General features: G+C 51.8%; 3 protein-coding genes across 15 annotated transcripts; 2 read left to right on the forward strand and 1 right to left on the reverse strand.

Moving 5' to 3' along the window:
* Positions 1-219: 219 nt before the first annotated feature.
* HINT2 (histidine triad nucleotide binding protein 2) lies at positions 220-2,075 on the forward strand. Its single transcript, XM_070519208.1, has 5 exons — positions 220-375; positions 1,250-1,390; positions 1,488-1,592; positions 1,698-1,770; positions 1,891-2,075. The coding sequence occupies exons 1-5, from the start codon at positions 295-297 to the stop codon at positions 1,980-1,982; spliced, it is 492 nt and encodes a 163-aa protein (XP_070375309.1). The 5' UTR covers positions 220-294; the 3' UTR covers positions 1,983-2,075.
* On the forward strand, positions 1,900-7,260 carry SPAG8 (sperm associated antigen 8). Of its 9 annotated transcripts, XM_014866043.3 has the most exons (8): positions 1,901-2,039; positions 2,627-2,946; positions 3,049-3,697; positions 3,816-3,990; positions 4,192-4,237; positions 4,321-4,435; positions 4,557-4,619; positions 4,731-5,063. In XM_014866043.3, exons 2-8 carry the CDS (start codon positions 2,909-2,911, stop codon positions 4,923-4,925), a joined length of 1,281 nt encoding a protein of 426 aa, XP_014721529.1. In that variant the 5' UTR covers positions 1,901-2,039; positions 2,627-2,908; the 3' UTR covers positions 4,926-5,063. The 9 variants fall into 9 exon arrangements, with proteins under 9 accessions (XP_070375304.1, XP_070375303.1, XP_070375306.1 ...); XM_070519203.1 differs by lacking the exon at positions 2,627-2,946 and having other exon boundaries at positions 1,900-2,039; XM_044779241.2 differs by lacking the exons at positions 1,901-2,039; positions 4,731-5,063 and adding an exon at positions 7,042-7,260.
* Positions 5,139-22,621, reverse strand: NPR2 (natriuretic peptide receptor 2). 5 transcript variants are annotated; one of them, XM_014866039.3, is made up of 22 exons: positions 21,306-22,621; positions 20,272-20,477; positions 14,342-14,455; positions 13,901-14,036; positions 13,546-13,640; positions 13,198-13,330; positions 12,887-12,971; positions 12,293-12,413; positions 12,056-12,130; positions 11,769-11,846; positions 11,426-11,530; positions 11,236-11,307; positions 9,313-9,472; positions 8,968-9,123; positions 8,722-8,890; positions 8,421-8,567; positions 7,808-7,931; positions 7,549-7,617; positions 6,129-6,303; positions 5,959-6,057; positions 5,601-5,692; positions 5,139-5,471 (listed from the first exon to the last, which is right to left on the reverse strand). In XM_014866039.3, exons 1-22 carry the CDS (start codon positions 21,970-21,972, stop codon positions 5,406-5,408), a joined length of 3,144 nt encoding a protein of 1,047 aa, XP_014721525.2. In that variant the 5' UTR covers positions 21,973-22,621; the 3' UTR covers positions 5,139-5,405. The 5 variants fall into 5 exon arrangements, with proteins under 5 accessions (XP_014721525.2, XP_070375296.1, XP_070375293.1 ...); XM_070519195.1 differs by having other exon boundaries at positions 12,293-12,422; positions 21,525-22,123; XM_070519192.1 differs by having other exon boundaries at positions 12,293-12,422; positions 21,306-22,123.
* Between the last annotated feature and the right edge of the window lie 910 nt (positions 22,622-23,531).

Genomic DNA, 23,531 nt, shown 5'->3' on the forward strand with positions numbered 1-23,531 from the left:
CGGGCCGCGGGGGAGCCGGCGCCGCGAGCTCGGCGCCAGCAGGAGGGAGCGCGGCCCTTGGGCCTCTGCGTCCTCCCGAGACAGCGAGCAACGACCTCGGGGCGACACCGGCTCTGGGCTCCAGCGGGAAAAGGGCCCTGCCGGCCGGAGCCGAAGACAGCGAGCGCGCAGCGGCACCGCGTGGGCGGCGGCAGCCGAGGGAAGCACCAAGCCGCGCCGGGCTCGGGGGCGCGCGGGCCGAGCGCCACCCAGCGGGGCGGAGCCAGTGGCCGGCCCGCCCGCGGCTGAGGGAAGATGGCGGCCGCGGCGGTGCTGGCCGCCGGGCTGCGCGGGGCGCGCAGGGTCGTGGCGGCCGCGGGGCCGCGGGGGGTGCAGGTGAGCAGCGCCGCGGGCGAGGAGGGTCCCGCGGGCTCGGAGCCCTGCGGGCGGGCGCCGCGCTCCCCCGGCTCCCGGGCGGGGACGCTGGCCTTCCCGAGGCGCGAGCTCCGGGCTCGCGGGGCGGCGGGCCGGCGTCGCGGCGGCGCCTCCGAAGCCGTGCTGCGCGGGCAGCGAGCCGGCGGGCAGGGCTGCGCGGCCCTCGGGGCGCCGGGAGCTGTCTCCCCTCGGCGCCCGGCGCGCCGCCCTCGGGCCCCTGGCCTTCCGCCGAGCGCTCGTGTTCGCCCCTCACCTTCCCCACCTGCCAGAGCGACTCGAGGGGCCGTCTCGTCCTTTTCTCCCACAGTGTCGCAGCCCTGAGTCCAGGCTTCCCTGAGCCTCTGGGAACCCGGGACGTCCCTGCCCTCAGTCCCCCGGGGCCGGGCTTGCCGAGTTCACTTAACTGAACTCTCACCTCCGCCGATCCTCGGGACTGCAGTTAAAATTCATAGGAAGAAGTCAAGTGCGACACCCAGACGCCCTCGTGTCAAACAGGGCAATGGTATTAAAACCTGAATAAAACAAGTAACCCAGCTTAAAGATCAGAAAACAAGGGAAATACGTGGAAACTTTTAACAAGGTGAGAGTAAATGGAAAGAGCTCCAAGTGGTCTTAAGAGATGGTGCAGATCACCCCCTTATTTTACACTTGAAGCCGAGAGAAGGGATTTATGTAGGCTGTTTCAGTGGTAAAATAGGAACTGGGACTTAAGTCTCCAGGTTCTCGTTCTGGATCCTTTCCCCCGAGCAGATTTTTATTTCATCTGCGATCCCTGACAGTATATGGGAGCGCTGTTGCCGACTCCCTCCCTGGGGTGTGTCTGGCCCACCTTCAGGTCCGAGGGGCTGCAGGCGTGACTGATGGGAACGAAGTGGCCAAGGCTCAGCAGGCAGCTCCCCGGGGAGCAGCCCCCACCATCTTCTCTCGGATCCTGGATGGAAGCCTCCCAGCTGACATTCTGTATGAGGACCAGCAGGTGGGCTGCCCTTAGGAGCCATCCTCTTAGGAATTTCCTAGATCCCATCCAGCCTGTTGAAGTAACATGGTGGCCTCTGGCCTGTCACTGCTCCCAGTGTCTCGTATTCCGTGACGTGGCCCCTCAGGCTCCTGTGCACTTCCTGGTCATTCCTAAGAAGCCCATTCCTCGGATTAGCCAGGCTGAAGAAGGAGACCAGCAGGTGGGAAGAACAGGGCAAGGGTTTGGCTGGGGGGAGCCCTAGACTCAGCTAGAGGTTTTGCTCCCTGTGAAGGAAGCCATCTGTCTCTCTCCCGTTTCCCTGTAGCTTCTAGGACACCTTCTCCTTGTGGCCAAGGAGACAGCAAAGGCTGAGGGGCTGGGAGATGGATACCGACTTGGTGAGTGACTTCTGGCCCTTGAGCCCCTCACCTGTAAATTCTCATACCTACCCCTCGATATGATCTTCATTCTTTGACCTTTCCCGTGGTCCTGACCCCTAACCCCAAGCTCCATTTCAGTGATCAACGATGGGAAGCTGGGTGCACAGTCTGTCTATCACCTGCACATTCACGTGCTTGGGGGCCGACAGCTCCAGTGGCCTCCAGGTTGAAGCTACCAACTGACAAAGGACCACAGACCCGGATGCATGGATGGGATGGGAAAAAAGGTATCCTATGATGCTAATAAACTTGCTCTCTCTCAATTTTGGATCCCTGTCTTAAATATATAAAGACTTATACCAGAAATAGGAAAGAAACTGATTCAAGGCTATGATCCTCCTTGACTATGGTCTGAGTTAGACACTAAGGAGGCCCACCCTGTAGTACAGGCAAAGGAGCATTCGCCTACAGATCTGTGAGTCCTCATAACTAGTGGTCCACCTGGAACAAGCTTCTAGAAAAGTAGCTGCAGAAAAGCCTGAGTGTATAGGAAGAGACTGAAACCCAGGACCGAGACTTGCTCAATCCTGAACCTTACTCAGATGGCAAGCCAAATTCTAAGGGGGTCCAGAGGAGGATGGTTAATGTGAGGGTCCTTTATTGGAGAAGTAATCACACCCAAAAAAAGCTGCTTCCCTTTTACTAATCCCCATGTCTCACCGTTTTGCTTTTAAGCTGTTGTCTGATGTACTTTTATCCTCAAAAATTTTAACAAGACTACCTCCCCCACCCCTCCACTTTTGAGAGTGAACTAAGGGAAAGTACTGTTGCCCTCCCACAAATACCCCAGGCAGGCTTTTGTCTGCTACCACAGCCCTGTGCCTGTCTCCAACACAAAGAACCACTTTAGAAAGCCTCAAAGAATCGTGCTTGGGTATAGAGGGCAAGGCCTTAGGCCAGCGGAACCTTAAAAGCCTGGCTGAGGCGGAACGGAGTCAGGACAGAAGACAGCAGGCTCCCCGCACCGCGCCAGGTTTAACACTTCCGCCGCGCGGAGAACTTGCCTCCGCCCCCAGCTTCCACGTCCGCCCAGCTCTAGTTCTGCGCAGTCTCCTGGAATTGTTTGCCGTCTCTATGGCAACCTAGGACGGTGAAGATGGAGACCGTCAAGTCTACAGCGGGACCGCCGTCGCGGTGAGAGCCGCAGCTCTGGCTGCACGCGTAGGGGGCCAAGAAAGGTAGGCGCACTTGCTCTGCTGCGCTTTTGACAGCTTTCACGGGTTCGTTTTCTTTCAGATCTGTAGACCCACAGTCCAGCTCCGAAGGGCTAGGACCCACTTCGGAACCGTTTCCTTCTTCGGATGGCACTCCTAGGTCGCCCCCGGCAGCCTCAACCGCAGCAGCTACTGCAGCCACTGCAGCTGTCTCCACTGCCAACGCAGCTGCCTCATCTGCAAAGACCCCAGCACCCTACTCTGAGAGGAGCCTTCTCATGGCGCCCTCTTCGGATAGTCTTCTTGGGGAGCCCAGTGCTGGACCCAGCTTTACCCACAAAACAGGCCAGGAGAGACTTGGCTTTGAGCCTGCCTATGTTTCCTCTGGTACCCAAGATCCCTGTACTTCAAATTATCTCAGCTCTAGCCCTGGCCCTCTTCCTGGCTCCAGTTCTGGTCCTGCCTCTAGGCCTAGTCTAGGCTGTGGCCATGACCCTGAGCTCAGCCCCTACACTCATCCAAGCTTGACAAACCCCGGGGCGGATCTGGTCCCTCCCTGGAGTCACCACACCCAGTGGGAGCCTCAGAAACAACAACCCTGGAAATTTTTGCAAGTCTCAGAACCTGGTGCCCGAGGGCTATGGAAGCCCCCTGAGGTTGAAGGGAAGCATAAGGTTCTCGATGAAACATTGCCACGGGGCCAGTGCCTTCTCTACAACTGGGAAGAGGAGGTATTAAGGTTTTGACCTGCTCCCTTTTCTTGAAGGCTGTTCCCAGTTTCCTGGGGGAGGTCATGTTGAGGGTGAGTACCAGAAAGGATCTCATAGTCACTCAACTTGGGACCAACAGAGAGCCACCAACCACCTGGATCGAGTCCCAAGCATGCAGGATGGCTCTGAAAGTTTCTTCTTCCGACACGGACACCAGGGACTGCTGTCCCTGCAGCTACAGTCACCCATGCCCTGCAGCACCAGCCAGACAGACTCATACCAGCCCCCAGGAAACCGCCATCAGCCAATCCGAGGTGTGAAGCATGAGAGAATGGGCCAGAATGAGTCTTTTAGTCAGAGATAAAAGAGAGGAAGGAATTTTTCGTGGGACTGGATTATCCGAAGGGTATAAGGGCAAAACCCCACGATTTGCCTTCCTTTTCTCAAATTTTTTTCTTTTGGGCCTGCTTCTTAACCAGACTCCCCCACTCTGTTCATTCCTTGCCCTCCCACAGGGAAGCGTGAAGCCATGCTGGAGATGCTCCTGCGGCACCAGATCTGGTGAGAGGCTGGGGGAAAGGGAAAGGGAGGGGAAGGACAAAAACCAGGGGAGAATGGCCCTGATGCCCCCCAGTTGTGTATAGTAAAGAGGTGCAGGCAGAGCAGGAACCCACAAGGGAGAACTTTGAGGTCGAGTCTGTGACACACCATGACTACCGAAAGGAGCTGGCGCAAGCAGGGCCTCCTGCCCCAACAAAGGTGAGAACCCATCCCACCCCACTTGTACAGCTGGGCTCTGACGGGCTGGAGAAAGTAGCAGACCCACAGATTGAGAGAGGGAGCTTCAGGCCAAGAGGTATTCAGTCTCTCTCCCTCACAGCCTCATGACTACTATCAGGAGCAGCCTGAAACCTTCTGGATACAGAGGGCACCACAGCTACCGGTGCGTGAGGGCGATGAGGTGTTGGGAGTGGGGGAAAGAAGGCAAGGAAGAGGCTATTCTGTTCTGGCTTGGCACAGAGCGGAATCTGTCCTCATCGTGGCCCTTCTCCAGGGTGTCAGTAACATCAAGACACTGGACACGCCCTTCCGGAAGAACTGCAGCTTCTCAACACCAATAACTTCATCTCTGGGGCAGCCTTTGCCCTATGAACCTGGGAATTATTCCCACCAAGTGGGGGAAATATCTTCCCTTGCCTGTCAGGGAGGAGGGCAGGGTGGTGGAGGGGGTAGAACTACTCCTGTCTAAGGGTTGAGGAGGGCAGTGGGGTGTGGACTATGGAATCTATTTCTGACTGGACTGGAGAGGTGGGAAGGAAGTGGATTCTGTCTGTATTTGGTCGGGGCTTTACATAAAGGGCTCTCTCATCCTGAGACTGCTAATTCAGTCATTCTGTGAGTTAGTGTGTCCATAACCCATGACCTTTCCTTGGAGTTGCCCCTAACCCAGACTATGACACCATTACTTTTTTTGTTGTTTTATATTTGGCCAAAATATTCTGGTTTAGATACAGATATTTACATTAGGTAGGGAGAAAGGAGACCAGGACAGAGAGGGGCAGATATATGTACAAAGCTGAGCTGCAAAGGGCAAGAAATTCCATACAAGGTCGGGTTTTTGTGCACGTTGGTTTCCATCTCATGTGACAATGTCCATTTGGGTGTGTGGAGAGATGGTGGCCACTGCCCACCCAGGTACCAGACTGTCTGACTTGGGAAGAAGTGGGGCTTACAGGAGCCCAGCAGGTCCTTTGCGCTCTCCCAGGAGCCAGTAAGTTCGCATCTTTCCCTTTCCCTGGGAGCAGAGCAGTGGAGATAATTCAGATTCTTCGGTTATTCCTTTTATCTCCCTCTCTTCCCCCACGATCCTCAGAATCACTTTCATCCTCCCTTTCCATGACCCCTCCCCATGACCTGCCATCACCTTCATCTCCACATCCCCCCGAAGCTCTAGCTGGAAGCATCCTAGCTCATCCAGGGCATCCTTGGTGGTAGAGGAGACATGGATCTTCAGGGCTGGGTTGTGGTGTGGGGGATGGTGGAAAAAAGAATCAAAGAAAAGGCAACAGAAGAACTGGCGGCAACAGAGAGCTCTACCCAACCACCAGCCCTCAGAAGCTCTCAATCTTCCCGGTGCACATGCACCAGAACCAAAATACAACCGAGGATGGGGCAGCCAGGAACCGTGATCTCTCAGACTGAGAGATTTGGAGGAATTCTGAAAGGCAGAAAAGGACAACAGAGGTTGAGGCTGAAACTGGAGTCGAGGGTTAATGTCTCACCTTGACCATTAGATTCCATTCGAGAAGCAGTGTTCACTGTGTCACCGAAAAGACAATAGCGGGGCATCTTCAGGCCAACGACCCCAGCACAGACAGGCCCTATGAGAAGAAACAGGTTGAGAGAGCCTGGGAAAAGTGGATACTTGGGCTGGAGCGAGAGTCAGCCTTACCAGTGTGGACCCCTATACGTAGCCTCAGCTGGTCATGGGGTCGGTGGCGGATGCGGAAGGAAGAAACTGCATCCAATAATGCTAGGGCCATACGAGCAATTTCCGGGGCATGGCGTTGACCATTTCGTCCTGGGAGACCGGATACCACCATGTAGGCATCTCCAATCGTCTCTACCTGATTGAGAGGGGGATTAAAATGTCACCTCTGTCTTTATCAATGGGAATGGGAAAGAGTAGAAGGAGACAAACTGGACACCACTATGAGTCATCCTGACAGTCTGGGAGGCCAGAACATTGACTACAAAATAAGTGCCATGGTCCTGAGAATCTTGGGGAAAGGGGAAGTCAAGGAATCGTTAAATCCTCCTGCGCCACCCCAGCACCTGGGGAATGCTCAGTAAACATTTGCTGAGTGAATGGACAGCCTGTCTGCAACAGGACATGGACAAATAGGCTCTGCTGTCAAATAGAGGCAAGAAAATAGGGCTGACCTGGGGAGCCCAGAGAGGGTGAGGGGGCCAGGCTGGCCCAGTGAAGTGGGCCTCAGACAGCCTCAACTGTCAAAGGTGAGAAGGCAGGTGCCTGGCTTTATTAACTATACTGGAGTTGTGTAAGAGAATGTCCTTGTTTTTAGGAATGAGATACTGAACTTTTGAGGAACAAAGAGGCACAATATCTGAAACTCTCAAATGGTTCCGAAAATAATTATATAGATAGATTTTTTAAAAACTAAAGCAAAGGGGGGAAGTATAAACAATTGGTGAATCTGGGTTAAAGAGTTTATGGGAGTTCTTTGTTACAATAATAACAGAGATGGTAGAGTAAGCCCAAAGGGAAGAGACAGAAATAGATATTTATTATCTGCACAACGTTAGGCGCTTTCCACGATAAATCTATTATTTCCGTCTTACAGATAAAACATCTGCGGCTCAGGGAGCTTCTGTTACTTGCCCAAGGCCACACAGTCAGCCACAAAGCCAATATTCAAATCCAGATCATTTTTATTCCCAAGCACAATAAAGCCCACCCTGTGCTAACTCAATGACTTCAACAAAAAGCTTTTATAACACAGCTTGTCCCTCACCCCAATAAATCATTCTGTACCCACATCCTGTATGATTCTTCCATGTCTGGAGGGGATAGAAGAGAAAAAAAGATAGATAGGCTGTATGTATACCCTCAGGCAAATAGGGGCTAAATCTTGTGATGGTTCCAATTAGGAAAGCCAGAGGATTCACCAGAAATTAGACTGGAATGTACAATTAGAGTGCCAGAGCCTCATTTGTCTACAGAGGGCACTCCAGCACTAGGATGCTGGAGACCCAAGAGGAAAATTGACCATGGAGCAGGTAAGGCATGTGGGGTTCAGGGAGACTGGGTTTTAAGGGGGTCTCAGTAGGAGGATAGCCCCAGCTCTCACCTTGTAGACGTCAAAGTTGTCAATTATGGCATCAAAACAGGTATACAGGTCATTAAGAAGTGTCACCACCTAATGGGGATGGGAAAGTAGAGGCCCTGAGACTTGTGCCCAACTTTCTAAGAATTCTTAACCCACAGCCATAACAAGATATGGGAACTTCAGAACAAACTAATCTTCCCTACTATCAAGAATCCCTATGCCCCAGTGAAGCTTCCCAGGTCCCTATCCTCCCCCCGTACCTCTCACCCATAGCTCTCACCTGCATAGGGGTGCTCTCTGCTGACAAAGCAGTGAAGCCAACGATGTCACTGAAGTAGATGGTAACACTGTCAAAGGCCTCAGCCTGTACAGTCTCTCCCCGTTTTAACTGCTCTGCCACTGAACTAGGAGGCAATGGTGCAGTTTGAGCCAAAGTCAGAGAAAGAGGATGGAAGGGAGAGAGAAGAAAGGAGTGTATGGCTGGAGCAGAGATGAGTTCTAACATGAAAGCTAAGCCTGGTGGAGGAGAAGGAAGGTGGCTGGGAAGACTTTACAGTCTAGCGCAAGGTAAGGTGTACAAGTGGTAGGGGGTTGGAAGGGGATGCCTGGGGATGGGGGCTAAATGTCTCAAGTTGGGATTGTTCCACAAACACTTGCTGCAGCAAAGGCACGGTAGAGCAGTGTCCTAGAAGAAGGGATGGGAAGGCAGCACTGCTCATTTGGAGACAGAATGAAAATACATAGTCTATAGCCAGAAAGACTCACTGTGGCAAGATGTAACAAAGCAAGGTTCTTCTAAGGGTTGGGAAGTGAGTTCTCAGGAGCTGGATGAGGCAGAACCCAAGAAAGCAGAATACCAAAGGAAAATTCAAGAAGGGGGACAAGAGTCTCACTGGGGTAGAATTTGGTAGAGCAGAGCCTCAGCCTTGCGTTTCTCCTCCAGATAGGCCTGTGTGCGTTCCTCCACCAGCTTCTCCAGGTTATTGGCATACTGCTCCATGCGCAACAGGAGGTTGTCCAATATGCTGGTGCCACCCTCCCTGGGGGGAGGCCAGGATATGGTACCGGCTCCAAGATTCTCAAGACTCCAAGGACTTCCTACAACCCACCCTCTTGGCCCCACCAGCCCCACCTCATCTAAGACTGATGAGGCTTCTATCCCTGGGGAGCCCCTGTCCCTTTGTGCCCTCTCACTTGTTAAAGCGGCGAATGAAGCCCTTAATCTGTCCAAAGTCTGGCCGCTCAGCTGGGTCCTGGGCCCAACATCGCTCCATCAGCAAAACTAGTTCTTCATTCAGTTGGGTCCGGTCAATGCTCGGCCGGAAATATGGCCGCTGACCATTTCGGACCTTCTGGACAATCTCTGAGGGTGATAAAGGGTTTGGATGAAGAACAGAGCCCCCAGGTAGAGAAGCCTGTGGGTAGTAGATTGACTCTCACCTTTGGGGCTGAGGTCCAAGCCCTCCAAGTAGAAAGGACCACTGCGAAGTGCTATCTCCTGTAAGATGATCCCAAAGCTATAGACATCAGCCTTCTGCATGCCCGTGGTTGGCAAGGGGTTCCCGCTGAGCAGTTCTGGGGCAGTCCACAGCTTCTCTGGAAAGAGAGAATAGGCTGGCCAGGTCCTCAAAAAGTATCCCCAAGCCCACCTGGGCTCATTCCCATAAAGCTCCCCATATTACTGTCCCTCCATCTCCCTCTCCCACCCTTCCTAGGTGGAAATGATCAGGAAGTGATCAGGGCCAAAGGAGCAATATAAAAGTGGGTCATGGAAGAAGGCCTCACTGGCATAGAGGGCGTGGCTGTCATCAGGTTCAGCAGTTGATCGGAAGCTGGCCAGGCCATAGTCTGTGATTTTGAGCACAAATCGACTATCCACCACACAGTTGGAGGACTTGAGACTCCCATGGGATGCAATAATGCTGTTATGGAGAAAGGCCATGCCCTGCAGGATACAGATCAAGTCATGGGATTGGATCATATCTGGCTTAGGATACCCCTTCTCCCTGAGATGGACATTACCTAGCTGTCTAAAGATCTTGGGACCATTAAAACACTAAGCCAATTTTGGAAGGCATTTTTTACACAGTTTCCACTCAAGGAAATAGGCAGAATAGGAGAGTCATCCCTTCCTGGTACCATAAGCAGTATATTGGCATGTAGGCACCAAGAATAGGAGAAATGCTTAAGAGGAGGGACAAGGGGAGCTATCAGTTATTACCCTGGAAAAAGCAGACAGTCTTCTGAGTAGTAAAGGGAACAGAACTATGAGGGAAAACCCCAAGAATGGTATGACACCCATGGTGGCCTCAAATCCATGGCCACTACTTATTAGACAGACACGGCTTGAGACTTAGGTATCAAGAGTACCCGGATGCACCAAGGAAGACTAGTTGTAAACTTTAACATACAACCCCCTGTAGGCATGCAAGTTAGGATGGAGGAGGAAAGCAATCTGCTAGAGGGGATGCGTGGCCAGACAGAAGGTGGAGAAAATAGTAAATTAGAAAAACCTGGAAAATGGACACAAGTAGGAGACAGCTGCCAAGCCAATGCAGAAGCCTGAAACTTCCAGCCCCATGGAGCCAGAGAGAAGAAAACCTCTGCCTGTGAGGCAGGTCCTAAGAGGGCAGAGTGGTGCTTTCCAAAATGAAACCCCAGGAGCCCACTCAAGTCAGTTCAGATGGAACAGAAAAAGGATATAGTGTTCTGTATGCTAATCCAAAACACCTCTGTCTAAATGTTTAGCTCTGAACCTAAACAATTCATAACTCTAGTTTCTATGAACGCTTTCTTTTTATTCCTTTTCATATCAACAAAACCTTTGGGAATCTCCAAATTTGTGAATACAGAAATGATTAGGCTTCTGGCTTTGATCTAAATCACTTTTGCATCAAATCATTGTTTTCTCAAGAGTCATGTTGTTTTCATGTTTATCATCACACCTCTAGTTGAGTGCCACATCAACTTTGCCTAATATTTCATCTCTCATTTGATGGCATACTTTCACACAAAAAGTTTTTTTAAATAACCTCATGAGAATTAAGCAGAAAAACCAAAGCCAGCCTTGGGTGTGGTACAGGTGACCCACTAGGCCAGCTCACTAGAAGTCATGCTTCTAAACATCTGTCCAACCCATGCAAGATTCAAATTCATACTCTGTAAATCCATGGGCCTCTGGGTCACTTAAAAGTAGCTGAAACCTAGTATATCGGAAGATACCAAAGGTTTAGTATAATTTTCCTTGGCTTCTCTTAGTTTTACTAATAAATCTTCTTTTTTAAATTTCAGTTTTTCTGAACAAAAGAGCAGCTATGCCAAATATTGGTCAGAGAGTAAATGATGAGAAAAAACAGGAGACAAATACGTTTGGAGACCCCACTCATCTTTTCCCTGCTAAGGGATTTTAACATAAGCTCTAGAGGCAAAAAAAAAAAAAAAAAAAGGAAAAAAAAATGATGGAGAGAGATCTGAGATATATACGGCAGGAAGAGAAAAATTCTCCACAAGTACAGGCAGATAAAATTCATTCCCCCAATTAAAAACCCCAGATCACTTGTTTACCCATTCTCACCCAACCATAGGAACAAGGGGAAATGGAAAGAACGGGAGTTTTACAGGACTACAAGGAGAAATCATAAGCAAAGATAGAAAGATGGAAGCATTTTAAAACAGATGAACTCTTAAGGAGGAATGGGGAAGACTCACCTTAACAAGGTCATTAATGAGTGAATAACGAAACATCCAGTCCAAGTTGATGCTGTCATTTTCCAGAATATCCTAGTAAGTGACATGAATAGATTATGTGACTATCCTAGTCTCACTAGCCATCACCTGCATAGAGTTAGTGTAACTTGGGCCAATCTCCTCCCCCCCATAATCTCCACCTATCCCTCACCTGTAAACTCCCACGGGGACAATACTCAGTGACGATGCAAATGTTGGGAGGGTCTATGCAGGCACCAATGAATCGAGTGAGATGGTTGAACTGAACATCCCTCATCTAGCAAAAAAAGCCAAAAAAACAATGGGAAGGAAAAAAGAATTGAAAGAGCTAAAAAATTAGATACAGAAATCTACCACTACATGAGAGGACCTTTCTCTTACTTGTACCTACAACTTAAAATCATTTATAAATAAACCCCTTGCCCTCCTAGCCAACTTTGCTAAACCATAGTCTTCTCCTTCCTCCTCCCCATCCCTATTTACCCCTCGCCCTCAACCCACATGCCCTTACATACATGTTTGAGTTCAAACAGAACCTGCCGGGTCAGCTCAATGCGCTTCTTATTCACATGTTTGATGGCGACTACATTTCCCTGATGGTGGGAGTGAAGGGGAAAAGGAAAATTAATATCAGAAGGAGTTTCTGAATGCTAGGAAATACTGGAGAACTGTGGGAGCATCCAGGAGTTCAGCTGGACATCGAGAGGAGGGTTATGAGGGCAGAGGTTCATGGGCAGAAGTGGCAGGTGGGGATGAGACAGGATGAGATGGTGGGGACCAGAACAAGCGGATGACTGTTCACCTTGAAGTGACCGGTGTTGGCAAAGATCTGGTATTTCCCATGGGCTGTCATGAGCGAGCCGTAACTGGATCCCCGCTGGGGCCAAGGGCAACATGGAGGCGGAAGGATGAAAGGAACATTAGATGATGGTGGTAGTGCAGGGGCTATCATTACAGGCCAATGTGCTGGGAAAGGTCCAGGGTAAGAAAGGACAGGAACTCAGAGGGAAGCAAAGGGACAGCTGAGACAAGGGCTCACCAGTGACAGTGTGAGGCGACTGCCTGCACCTTTATGATAGCGCTCTGAATTGCCAAACTGCAGCTCTTCCCAGCGAATGCGCCACAACATGCTAGCCAGCTCCTTCTCCAGCATCAGTTTTCTGTAAGGACTGTACACCTTAGTTGACTGGCAAGCCCAATCCTACCACCCCATAAACCAACAGTGGGGTTGCAGGGGCTTTCCTTCAACTGTTACACCCAAGAGACAGGACTGAGAGAAGGCTACATTCTCTACATATCTGATACTGGCCCTATGCTCATTTAAAAACACAGAGGCTGAAGGTGAAAGTTCCTTTTTAAAGTGGTAGCATCCATAGAAAATTCACCTTTGCCCTTATAAGACTCCACTCAAAATAATGAGTTACTATACCCAGTCAAGAACAAAAAGTGGGAAAAACAACCCCTTGGGTAAAAGACAACTAAGGAGTAAGGCTAGAGAGGAGGATGAGAGGTCTGAGAGACAACCACCAATTAATTAAGAGACCATGCCATGTTACAGGGACCACCTGGCCTCAGCCAGACCGTGTGGTGATGGGGAGGGAGTGGGCAGGTCAGTGAAAAGCCCAGAACTCACCGGAAAATGAGGAAGCTGGAAACACCAAACATGATGAAAGTGATTCCTGTGCCCAGTGCCACAATTGCCAGAGTTGAAAGTGGAGCTGAAGGGGAGAGGGGGACCCTGAGAAAGACTGTGTGGGGGGTTGTGTGAATGGGGAGAGGTGATGCTCAGGGTACAGGGGCAGACAGATTTCTTGAGGGAAGGAAGTAAGGAGGGGGTATAGAGAAGAGGTAAAAATAGAGCGAAGGGTGGGGAGTCAGCGAGGGGAGGTAAGAGAATGGAGGTAAAGGGAGGAAGGATTGCACCCAGTCCCTGCACACACCCACTTTTATCACAGGATGGGTCGTCCAACTCAAAGGCACAGGGGGGATTGTCCAAGGGGGGGGCCCCCTTCACCCAGGGGATAGGCCGTCCTGTCCACCAAATCTGCTTCTCAGCTCCTGAGTAGTGGGCTGCGGGCTGTGAGGAAGGAGAAGACTGGGCCCACAGGCCTGCTCCCACCAGCCTCCTCCCCTAGACCCCAGCTACCTGGCTGCTTTTCTCCCCAACCTTCCACCCACCCAGGATGCAGCTCCAGCAGAGAAAAGAACTCCCTGCCTCTAGCACCTTTGATTCCGCCGCCGCTGAACCCTTGAAAGCTGCATGTTCAGCTGCATGTCCTCCTCCCCCCTCACCTGAAAGTCCCCAGAATCCAGGTCTCCCATGGCCCACAGGACAAAATCTGTCTCCCGGTCATTGTTCTTGTCCATAACAACCAATCCAGTTACACCTACGATAGAAAAGAGTAGCCCTTACTTTGAGATCTACCCCAGCCCCTTCCCCTCTCCCCCCCGTCTCCACAATTACCTCAGAGTCCACCCCTGCCCATTCTTAATATGTGCCCACCTCTGCCATGTCCCCCGGCTCCTACGAACTCTCCCTCCTGCCCCTGGTATCTCTATCTTCTTCTGCCCCCTCCACTCTCTTCTGCCTACTCTACTCCTGAGATTGACGGCAGCCCTCTGGCCTCCGTCTCACCCTCTTCATTACCATGGTATCTTCGTCCCTGCATCTTCTCCACAATTCGAAGTCCATCTTCCCGGGTGCCCCCTTCCTGTATTGTCTCGTTCAGGACTTCAGCATATAGCAGGATCCCATCATAGAAGCAGCCGGCAATGAGGTTCATCTGGGGGTGGTAACTTCAGCAGTGCTCTCCAAATGTCCTGCCAGGCCCCCTTCCCCAACCCCCTTTCCCATCTCTGGGGTCTCCTTCTATCTCTTCTCTTTTCTGGTTTGCTTTCTTCCCTCCTGTCACTCCTAAGTTGCCATCCCTACCTCACTGCACACTAGGGAAGAAGGAAAAATTCTGGATGGAAGTGGACAGCCCCCAAAGTAGGACTGGCTCCATGGACGAGACTTGTTGTAGAGTTAAGGAGAAGCGTCCTTCCTCAAAGCCTGGCCTGACTCTCAGGGAAAGAGAGATCTACTTACCAGGGAGGGGGCCAGCTCCACACCAAAATCTTCCCGGGCTCTTATCAGCAGACGATTCTGGAATTCCTGATACTCAGGGTTTGGGGGTTCTCGGTATGTGATCACCAATACTGTCTGTACCAACAGCACATGGGGGAGAGTGAACAGGATTCAAGATGGGCATTAGGGGAAGAGAGGAAGCAGGACAGGGAACCTGGGTGAAATACACATGATATAAAATATACATGGGTGAGTCTCAAGGCTGAGAGGACACCAGAATCTGTGTGTGTGTGCATTTGCGTGTGTGTGGTGTGTATGTGGTGTGTTCAATGCATCTGGGGACAGGGAGTGGCACTCCTCCATGAAAGGTAGCGAAGATGGCTCTGGGAAGGTAGAGACTGGGAAATAGAAGAAGTCAACTCCATTCCCAAAGCCAGCCCCTCATCTTCCTGAAGCCCCTACTAGCCCCCGGGCCTCCCTGCCAAGCTGCCGCAGCACCCACAGCTCCTCTGTCTCCTCCTTTCTGGGCACCTGTTCACTAGCAAGGACAACACTGATCAACAGCTCCTCTCTGAGGTGTTCATGACCATTAATGTTATCAGCAAGATGTTTATTTTTTCATTTGGGCCACTTGAACAGTGCCTCCATCCCATGAATTAAAGAGATTTCAGGTCCTATGACAACTGGGGGAGATACTGTGAGACAGTGATTCCATCTGTGAAAAGCCGTGAGCCCATTCATTTAACATGTGTGGAACTCCTACCATAAGCAGCAGTGTCTTGCATACTGGCATGGACCTACACGTCATTAAGGAACAGACATCTGTCACAGAGAACACACAGTCTCACACTCACACACGTTTCACAGATTAGCAAATGACACACATGGTCTCAGCCATGCACACATCTCACTGGCCACAAGTCAGCGTGTCTCTCTCTCACCAGGGTGCCTGCCTGACTCTCTCCAGCCCCACACATGTCCATTTCCCCTTCCTTAGCTGATGGACATCCTGGCCTCTGCCTGCACCTCAGACCCACACCATCACTGAGACCAGCCTCTGCCTTGGACAGGAAACTGGCATCGCCACATCAGGGAAAGACTTCAGATCAATATATTTTGTGAAATGTGACTTGGTGAAATGATAGATTAAAATCTAGACATTTGTACCAGTTTTGTTAATTCCTGTCATAGAAAGTACATGTAGACCATAGAGATATACCTGATATACAGTCAAGCATCACTTTAACAACAGGGACACATTCTGAGAAATGCGTTGTAAGGCGATTTCATCATCATGCAAACAGCACAGAGTGTACTTGCACAAACTGAGACAGTATAGCCTACTCCACACCTAAGCTAGATGCTACTAATCTTACAGGACCACCATCGTACATGTGGTCTATCACCATGCGGTGCATCCCTGTGTATCAATTCATTCCAGGTAGGAAACAAGGAAGTCAGTTTCTAATATACATTCATTATATTAGACAGGATTTGCTCCATGATGTAATTATTCTTCCTGGAGCATTTGGATGCTCGATCACACACTTCAAATACGCCCTCACTCTCAGGCAAAATTAAAAAGAAGAGGGGGACTGAGTGTGTCCAGTAACACCTGTTCCAAGAATAAAAGGAAAATAGAGGGGTAAAATATTATTGACAAACAATGTGAAAAAGTCAGTAAAAGAGCTCAAAAAGGGGCTGGCCCAGTGGCGTAGTGGTTAAGTTCGTGCTCTGTTTCAGCGGCCCAGGGTTTGTGAGTTCGGATCCCAGGCATGGACCCACACACTGCTCATCAAGCCATGCTATGGTGGCATCCCACATACAAAAATAGAGGAAGACTGTCGCAGATGTTAGCTCAGTGGCAATCTTCCTCAAGCCAAAAGAGGAAGACTGGCAACAGATGTTAGCTCAGGGCCAATCTTCCTCACCAAAAGCAAAAACATCCAATGAGAGGTGCCACTTCCAGTAATAGTAGACTAGGAAATCAAGAAAAAGGAAAAAAAAAAAAGAGCTCAAAAAGATCAAGCTTAACACAACTTACATTTCAATATGAAGCCTGGTGATAGGTTTTTAACACTTTTTAAACACTAATTCTCTAGGTCTGTTTGTTTGCTAGACGAGCAATTCTCAAACTTCTTAGTCGCACGACCACTTTGCACTACTAAAAATTATTGAGGACCCCAAAGACCTTTTGTTTATTTGGATTATATCTATCAATATTTACCATATTATAAATTAAAACTGACAATTTTTTAAACACAAGAATACACAAGCACACCATCTATAGCTGCCAGAGCAGTGACATCATCACATAGCACGTAGCCTCTGGAAAACTCCACGGTACAACCATGGAAGAATGAGGGCGACAGAGGCAAATAACACCTTAGCGTTATTTTTAAAATAGTTTTGACCTCATGGTCCCCCTAAAAGGATTTCAGGGGCCCCCAGGATCCCAAGTCGACACTTTGAAAACTGCTGTGCTAGACTCTTTGCAGTGGCTACTACTACTAAAAAAGAAGAACCTCCAAAGAATTTCTGTGCTTGCTCAGGGGCTAGAGAGCAGAAGGTAAAGGTAGGCAATGGTGTCCCATTTCACAGTGGACCCCAGGTGAAAAAAAACAAGCAAAGGTTCACAAAGCCGGGTTCAGCAGCAGGCAGAAGCCGGAAGGGCACGTAGGAAATGTGCACGGGCAGCAGAAGCCTGCCTCTGCCTGCAGGCCCACCCCCACCGGGACCCACTCCGCCTCAGCAGGAGGCGCCGCCAACAGTGGCCTAAACAGACAGACTGGTGTCCAGAGGAGACTCTGCCCTCCACAGCCCTGGGTTTAATGCTCACTTCCATTCTAGCTGCTGGTGTCCCCATCTGTAACCCAATCTTATGCTGGTCAGCTGGGCCGTGACCTGGGCCTAGGTTTCTGACCCCGTAGTCCTCAAATGCCCAGCCTGGGCCTCTGGATCCTTAGAGTCTGGTCACTTGCTTATTGAGTCCACTGTATCTACTTTTTCTTCCCTATCCTGGTTGATCATCTTGGTTCACAGTACCTGTCAGCTCTACTCCCATCTAGACGAATCCTAGCCCTCCCCCTCTCCCCAACACACACCTTCCTTCAGCTCAACAATATGTGCTGGGCGCATGGAATAGTACAGAGATCAGCATGAGCCCTGGCTTAATGGGAGAAAAATCACATCAACACGATTAATTTCAGAGCCCTCTCCCCCCGTAGCTATGACACGGGCACCACACCCTCCTGGAAAAGCTCTGGGCATCTAGATCAAAGACTCCTTGCCTCTACTGCCACCTTCTCCAGGCTGGCCTGGTCTGGGACCCCAGTCGGCCAGGTAGCTCTGGGGTCAAGGCTCTCTGCTTTCTCATCTTTGGCTGGAGCTGACCACCCAAGTCCCCTCACCCCCTGCCTGGCTTCAGCATAGGCAAAGGATGAGAGCAGCTTGGCTAGACGACAGTTCGTTGCCCCCTCACCCCACCCCAGCCCACAGCCTGGATTTTTCCCTGGGCATATTCTTAAGCCTATTTGCCCTTCTTTTGTGTCATAGCAAAACTTCCCTCTTTGTCTGTCTGAATAATGCCTAGAGTAAGTGCGAGAACGGAGAATTGATACATACTGCTGATTGCTAGCTGACTAGACCCTTCTCAGCCTGCCCTAAGAGCTGGGGCCCCCTGGCTGGCAGGAATTCTCACATAGAAAGAGAGTCTTCTTTCCTCAAAAAGGCCATGGAGTCCTCCTATGGGGAGAGTACCAGAGACCCTCCTTGACCACACTAGCTAAAGTACATCCCCTCGTTATCCATCCTCATGCCACTCTATTCTTTTTAGTAACTTATCACACATTGTTCTGTTTGTACTTATTTGTGTATTTGTTTAATGTCTATCTATCTTACTAAACATAAGCTCCAAAAAGGTGGAGACTACATCTGTTATGTTCTCCACTGTCTACCAGCACCTAGCACAGGGCCTGGGACATAAAAGGTGCCTGATAAACACTAATAGAATGAGTCAGTCTTCAAACAAATCTAACACGACTGGATAGTGTGGCAACTTCTCTAGGAGACAGAGTTAAGCACAAGAGTAGGGAACTCAGTCCAACCTGGGATTCAGAATTTGTTTCCCAGAAGGGAAAATAACTGATGTGAGTCTTAAAGAATACACAAGCATAGGGGGTGGGGGGAGGATGAAAGGGGTAAAGGGGCACATGTGTATGGTGACAGATGAAAGCCAGACTACTGTTGATGAACACGATGTAATCTATACAGTAACTGAAATATAATAACGTACACCTGAAATTTACACACTGTTATAAGCTAATATGGCCTCAATAATTTTAAAAAAAGAATACACAAGCACTATCCAGACAAAGGTGAGAAGGTTGTTTTAGACAAAAATTAAAGCATAAACAAAACCTGTCCTGCTGCTGCCCATGTTCAAGCATGACAGTCACAGACTCATACTCAGGCATGCAAACAGCTCTGTCACTCACAGTCAGACACAACCAGATACATAATCACAGCCACATAAACCCTTACTCACTGGAGAAGACGGCCACCCAAGTCCAGCCCTTAGTCACATCTACTTAGAGTCAAAGAATCTCAAGGTTGAAAGGACCTTAAGGTTATCCTATATGCCACCTCAAATACTTTCTGTGAAAAGGAGGGATATAATAAATAAATAAGAAACACTTATGTATATAAGTTAGTGAAAAACTGGTGGGAGAATCAGGGAACAATTCATGGGCATGATTTTGAGAGGCAGAGATCTGGGGTGAGGTTAGGAAGAGCATTCTGGACAAAAGAAGCAAAGAGCACAAAAGCAGGGAGGGCAGAGGGCCCATGGGCCGAGGGGTTGAGAGCGGTCTAGTGAGCTGGAGCACTCGGCAGGAGGGGCGCCAGGAGGGAAGACTGAAAAGGTGGGCTGAGAACAGACTGCAGAAGATCTTAAAAGTCAGGATAAGGAACTGGGACTTTATTCTGCAGGAAATAAGTCATTGAAAGTTTTGAGCAGAGGAGTAAAATGAACAGAATCATGTCAATTTACCCTACAAATTTTTCTTAAATCCATCTCCTTCCGTTCCTGCTCTCATCACCTAGTCAAGCACATATCACTTCTCTCCATTCCAACCTATTACAGGTGGTCTCACTGCCTCTAGCCTCCACCTCTTCTCATCCAACCTGAATTCTGTCACTGCATTGCTCGTCAAAAAAATCTCAAGGACCTCACATTCAAGTCCAGGTGCCTTAGCCTCGGGTTCAAAGCTCTCCTTAACCTGATCACACCTTTGCAACATTCTGTCCTGTATCTGCCTCACACGAACCCTTCTTCCTTGTCAGCCCAGTGTCTTCTTGGTCCCCTAAACGTGCCCATTCCTACCTTTTTCTCTTTGCTCAGGCTGCCTGGATCCTCTCTCTGACTCTGACTAGGAATATGACATCTATCTTTAAAGTCACAATAAAATTTCCCTCCTTTATAAAAGCCTTCCCTAAACCCAGCCCACACTGACTCTCCCTCCTGCGAACTGCTGAAGCTCTCAGGAGTCTGTTCCAGGACACACCGTCAGTCCCTTCTGTACTTGTATCTACCTGGCCCACAGTCAGCCTTGCCCCTCCAGAAAGGGTGGAAGCCCTCCCAGGAGCTGGGGCCAGATCTCTTCCTGAACCTCTCCTCCCTGCAGCACAGTCTACTACAGGTACTCAGGAAAGTCAGTGTTCTGGGATCCGGATCGTGGGAGGGAAGCTTGGCAGACACACTGAGGAAAGAGTCACAAAAGTGGGGAACTAAGAAAGAATGACACTAAACCCGGAAAGCCTCTGTTCATTTCACTCCTGTAGCTCACAATTCCTGCCCTGTTCCTGGGGTTTCTGTGGGTCTTGTGAGAAACAGAGAATCTTCAAAGAAGCTCCTCTTCCCCCTCCTCCTTCAAGTTTGGCTCAAATGATACCTGGAAGGCCTCTCTGAGGGCCTGGGCCTGTTCCCGGGTGCGACTGTCCTGCCAGGGCCGGCCTGCAGAGCGCGTGGGGCCTGCACGGAGACTCTCCCCAAAGACATCCAGGTAAAAGAAGACATAATCCCCATTGGTCAGGTTCTCCCTCTGGGCCTGAAGCAGGATCTCATGCAGCATCTCCAGAGGGCCGCAGATATACACAACTGGGAGCAGGTACACGACAGAGGGGCACCCTGAGAAAGCATCCAAGACCCCAGACAGCCCCCTCTCTGAACCATCTGCCTTTCCATCTTTAGCAAGGAAGAGCGCTCTAACCTATCGACCACCCAGCAGATGTTCCCCACTCCTCCCCCGTGGAGTCTGTGTCGCCCGTACCCTGGGGCTGTAAGAACCATCTGGCAGAAGTCAGAGCCTGACTTCAGACCCCAGAGGAAGGGAGGTAGCATCCTCCAGCCCCTCCTCTTCCCAGAGCCCTGCCTGCTGCTCCCCACCTAGCCCTCCTCACCCTGACTCTGCCCTTTCTTTCCCTGGCTCAAAGGCACTGACTGCTCAGAATTTCTCTCAGTGCAAGCCTTACCTGTCTTTCCCAACCAAATCTATTAAACCCCAAAGCCCATTTATGGAGCCCTCACTATTTTTATGCCAATAAGGGTTCTAGGTGCCCCAGTCTGAGAAGTCTCTGCTCACAAATAAGCACACATTTTGGAGCAGCTATCAACCACATTCACTACTCTAGGGCACTCATATTGCTCCCCAAATTCAATTTCCCCTCAATCCCACATTCTCCCCGACACAAGCTTCACCCCTCATGCTATCTTATTCCTTGTTTACATCTGCTTGTGACATCCACAAGCTCCCCTAATACACTGCCTCAGCTCTCTCACAGGTGCTCTGTCCACACGCACTTCTTGACCCCAACCACCACATCCAGCTTCTCAGTGCCTACCTCCACCTACAGTTTCCCAGTGCTGAGCTCCAGGAATACAGCAACCCTCCTCCCCTGACCCTAAAATAGCCTGGGCCACACTCACTGCGCCCGTTGGCCCGGATGAAGTGGGTGGCCTGCTCAGGGCCCCCCGGCTCACGGGCATACACCTGGTGCTGCACACTGAGGTTGCTGCCCTGCAGGGCCTCAAAGACGCCCTCGATGGTGAAGTAGTGAGGCCGGTCATCTGTGCGAGCATCCAGATACAGCAAGGCAGCGCGGGCAGTCCAATTGAAGTGCCCGTGTAATGTCACTACAAACTCACCCAGCTTGGGAGCAGAGGGGCCGGTGCGCACGAGGGTACGATAATGCTCATTCTTAGCCGCAAAACCAGAGGCCACAGCACCAGCAGTCAGCAGAGGAAGGCGCCAGTGTGAGGCAAAGCGGGCCACAGAGGCAGCAGGGTACACGCAACCAGGGCCCAACAGAAGGTCAGGGTCATGGTACAGCTTGAGGTCCACAGCGCGCAGCGGTGCCAGGTACTCAGAGCAGGCGCCATCTAGTTCAGAGCTGACAAACCGCAGGTCCACGGGCAGTGCCCGGCCCAGTGCCTCCACAGCTAGTGCCACAGCAGGACCCACTCGTGGCCAGGCCCAGGCATAGCTCAGGTTGTGTTCTGGCAGCACCACCGCCAGAGTCAGGTTCCGTGCCCCGGGAGGACGCACCCCACCTGCCAGGGCTGCCACCAACAGCAGGAGTGATGGCAGTGCCATGGGGAGAAAGCAGCAGCCCCACCAACCCCAGAACCTGGGGCCCCTCTGGCCTATGGGGGAGGCACAAGCAGCACCCAGCCTGGAACCTGGGGAAGACGACCAGGAAGAGAAGTGAGGATAAGCTAGGTGAGCTGGGATACTACAGCAAGTGGTGGGGAGGGGAGAGGAGGAGGAGATGGGAGGAAGCCCCAGGGTGGGTGAGGAGTGGGTCTACCAGCCTAGGGCAAGGATGGAGGACTAACAGTAGGGTGGCAGGAGGAGGGAGGGACCAAGGGGGCCTGCGCCTGGGATGGGGACAGTAAGAGGTGAAGTAGGCTGATGAATCTAAAGCTGAGAAGGAAAAAGGGATCCGTGACTCCGACGGGGTGGGGGTGGGGGGGAAGCTGGTACAAAGAAAAGGCCCGGGGGCACCTCACGGCTGAAGTGGCTGGGAGGGCAGAGAGCTGCGGGAAGGAGGGCCGCGCGGGCACGGTGGGAGGGCGCCGGCGCCGCGGAGGGACGGGGACCATGGGCGGGCGGGGAGCGAAGCGAGGCCTGGGCCGGAGGGGAGGGAGAGGCAGGGCGAGTCTCCTGTGAAGGCTTCTCCTGAAGCTCCCGCTTGGACTAACGGGCCAGGGTGCCGGTCCCAGCCGCAGCGCGGCGGCCGCCCCGTGTCCAGCTCCGCTCCCTCGGCTCCCGCTGGGCCCGGGCGCCCGGCGCCGCCCGCACTGCCGCCCGCCCCGCCTGGGCCCGGGCACCGCTCGTCCGCCTGCTCGCCGCGGCCCGGCCGTCTCGCTCGCTGCGCCCGCGGCGCCGAGTGTGACTCGGGGCAGGCCCGCCCGGGCGCCCCGCCCCCGCGGCCCCGCCCCGCCCCGCCCCGCCCCGGCCGCCGGGCTCCGCGCCCCGCCCCCCGCGCTCCGGCTCACCCCTCGCGACGAGCCCAGGGCCTCTCTTCGCGCCCCTCGCGTGTCCCGCACTTCTCAGGGTCCCCTCCCTCTACTCCCCTGAGTCCCTCAAACACTCCAGTCTCCAGGAAGCAGTCAGGAGTCCCCAGATATTTGGGATCCTCACAGTCCACCTAGTAGACCATCCCACCCTTCTCAGCGCCGGCAACCTCTCCCTCCCTCTCCAGGGAGACAGCCTGCTCGCGGGAAGACCGGCCCCTCCAGGACCGACGGGCTCCGGGTGACCGGTCTTTCCTGAGCCCTTACAAGGTCCATGGGTCTCCTTACGTAGGACTCAGCCCTCCAATCTCTCTCTCCCTGTGCCCATGCCCCTCTGTGTCCTCCCGCGTCCTCAGAGGCCCGCCATAGCCCACTGGGCCTCCGCCGCACCGTCTGCCCCAGGTCAGGAGCCCAGGACCGGCCTCTTCTCCCTCTCGTCTCGCGCACAGCCCAGCCTCACACCTGACCGAAGCATTCCCCCAAGCAGCCGAAGCCCATTGTCTCCCCCTTGAGTTCCACCCCTCTCCCAAACTTCCAACCTAGAAGGTTCACCCCAGAGACCCCATATCTGGAGTGCTGATCTGCTCCTCAGGAACAGCTTGTGAGGGATGATATCTTGGTTGCTGGGAGGGACTG

This window comes from Equus asinus, chromosome 10, assembly GCF_041296235.1.
Source record: "Equus asinus isolate D_3611 breed Donkey chromosome 10, EquAss-T2T_v2, whole genome shotgun sequence".
In the NCBI taxonomy this organism is placed as follows: domain Eukaryota; kingdom Metazoa; phylum Chordata; class Mammalia; order Perissodactyla; family Equidae; genus Equus; species Equus asinus.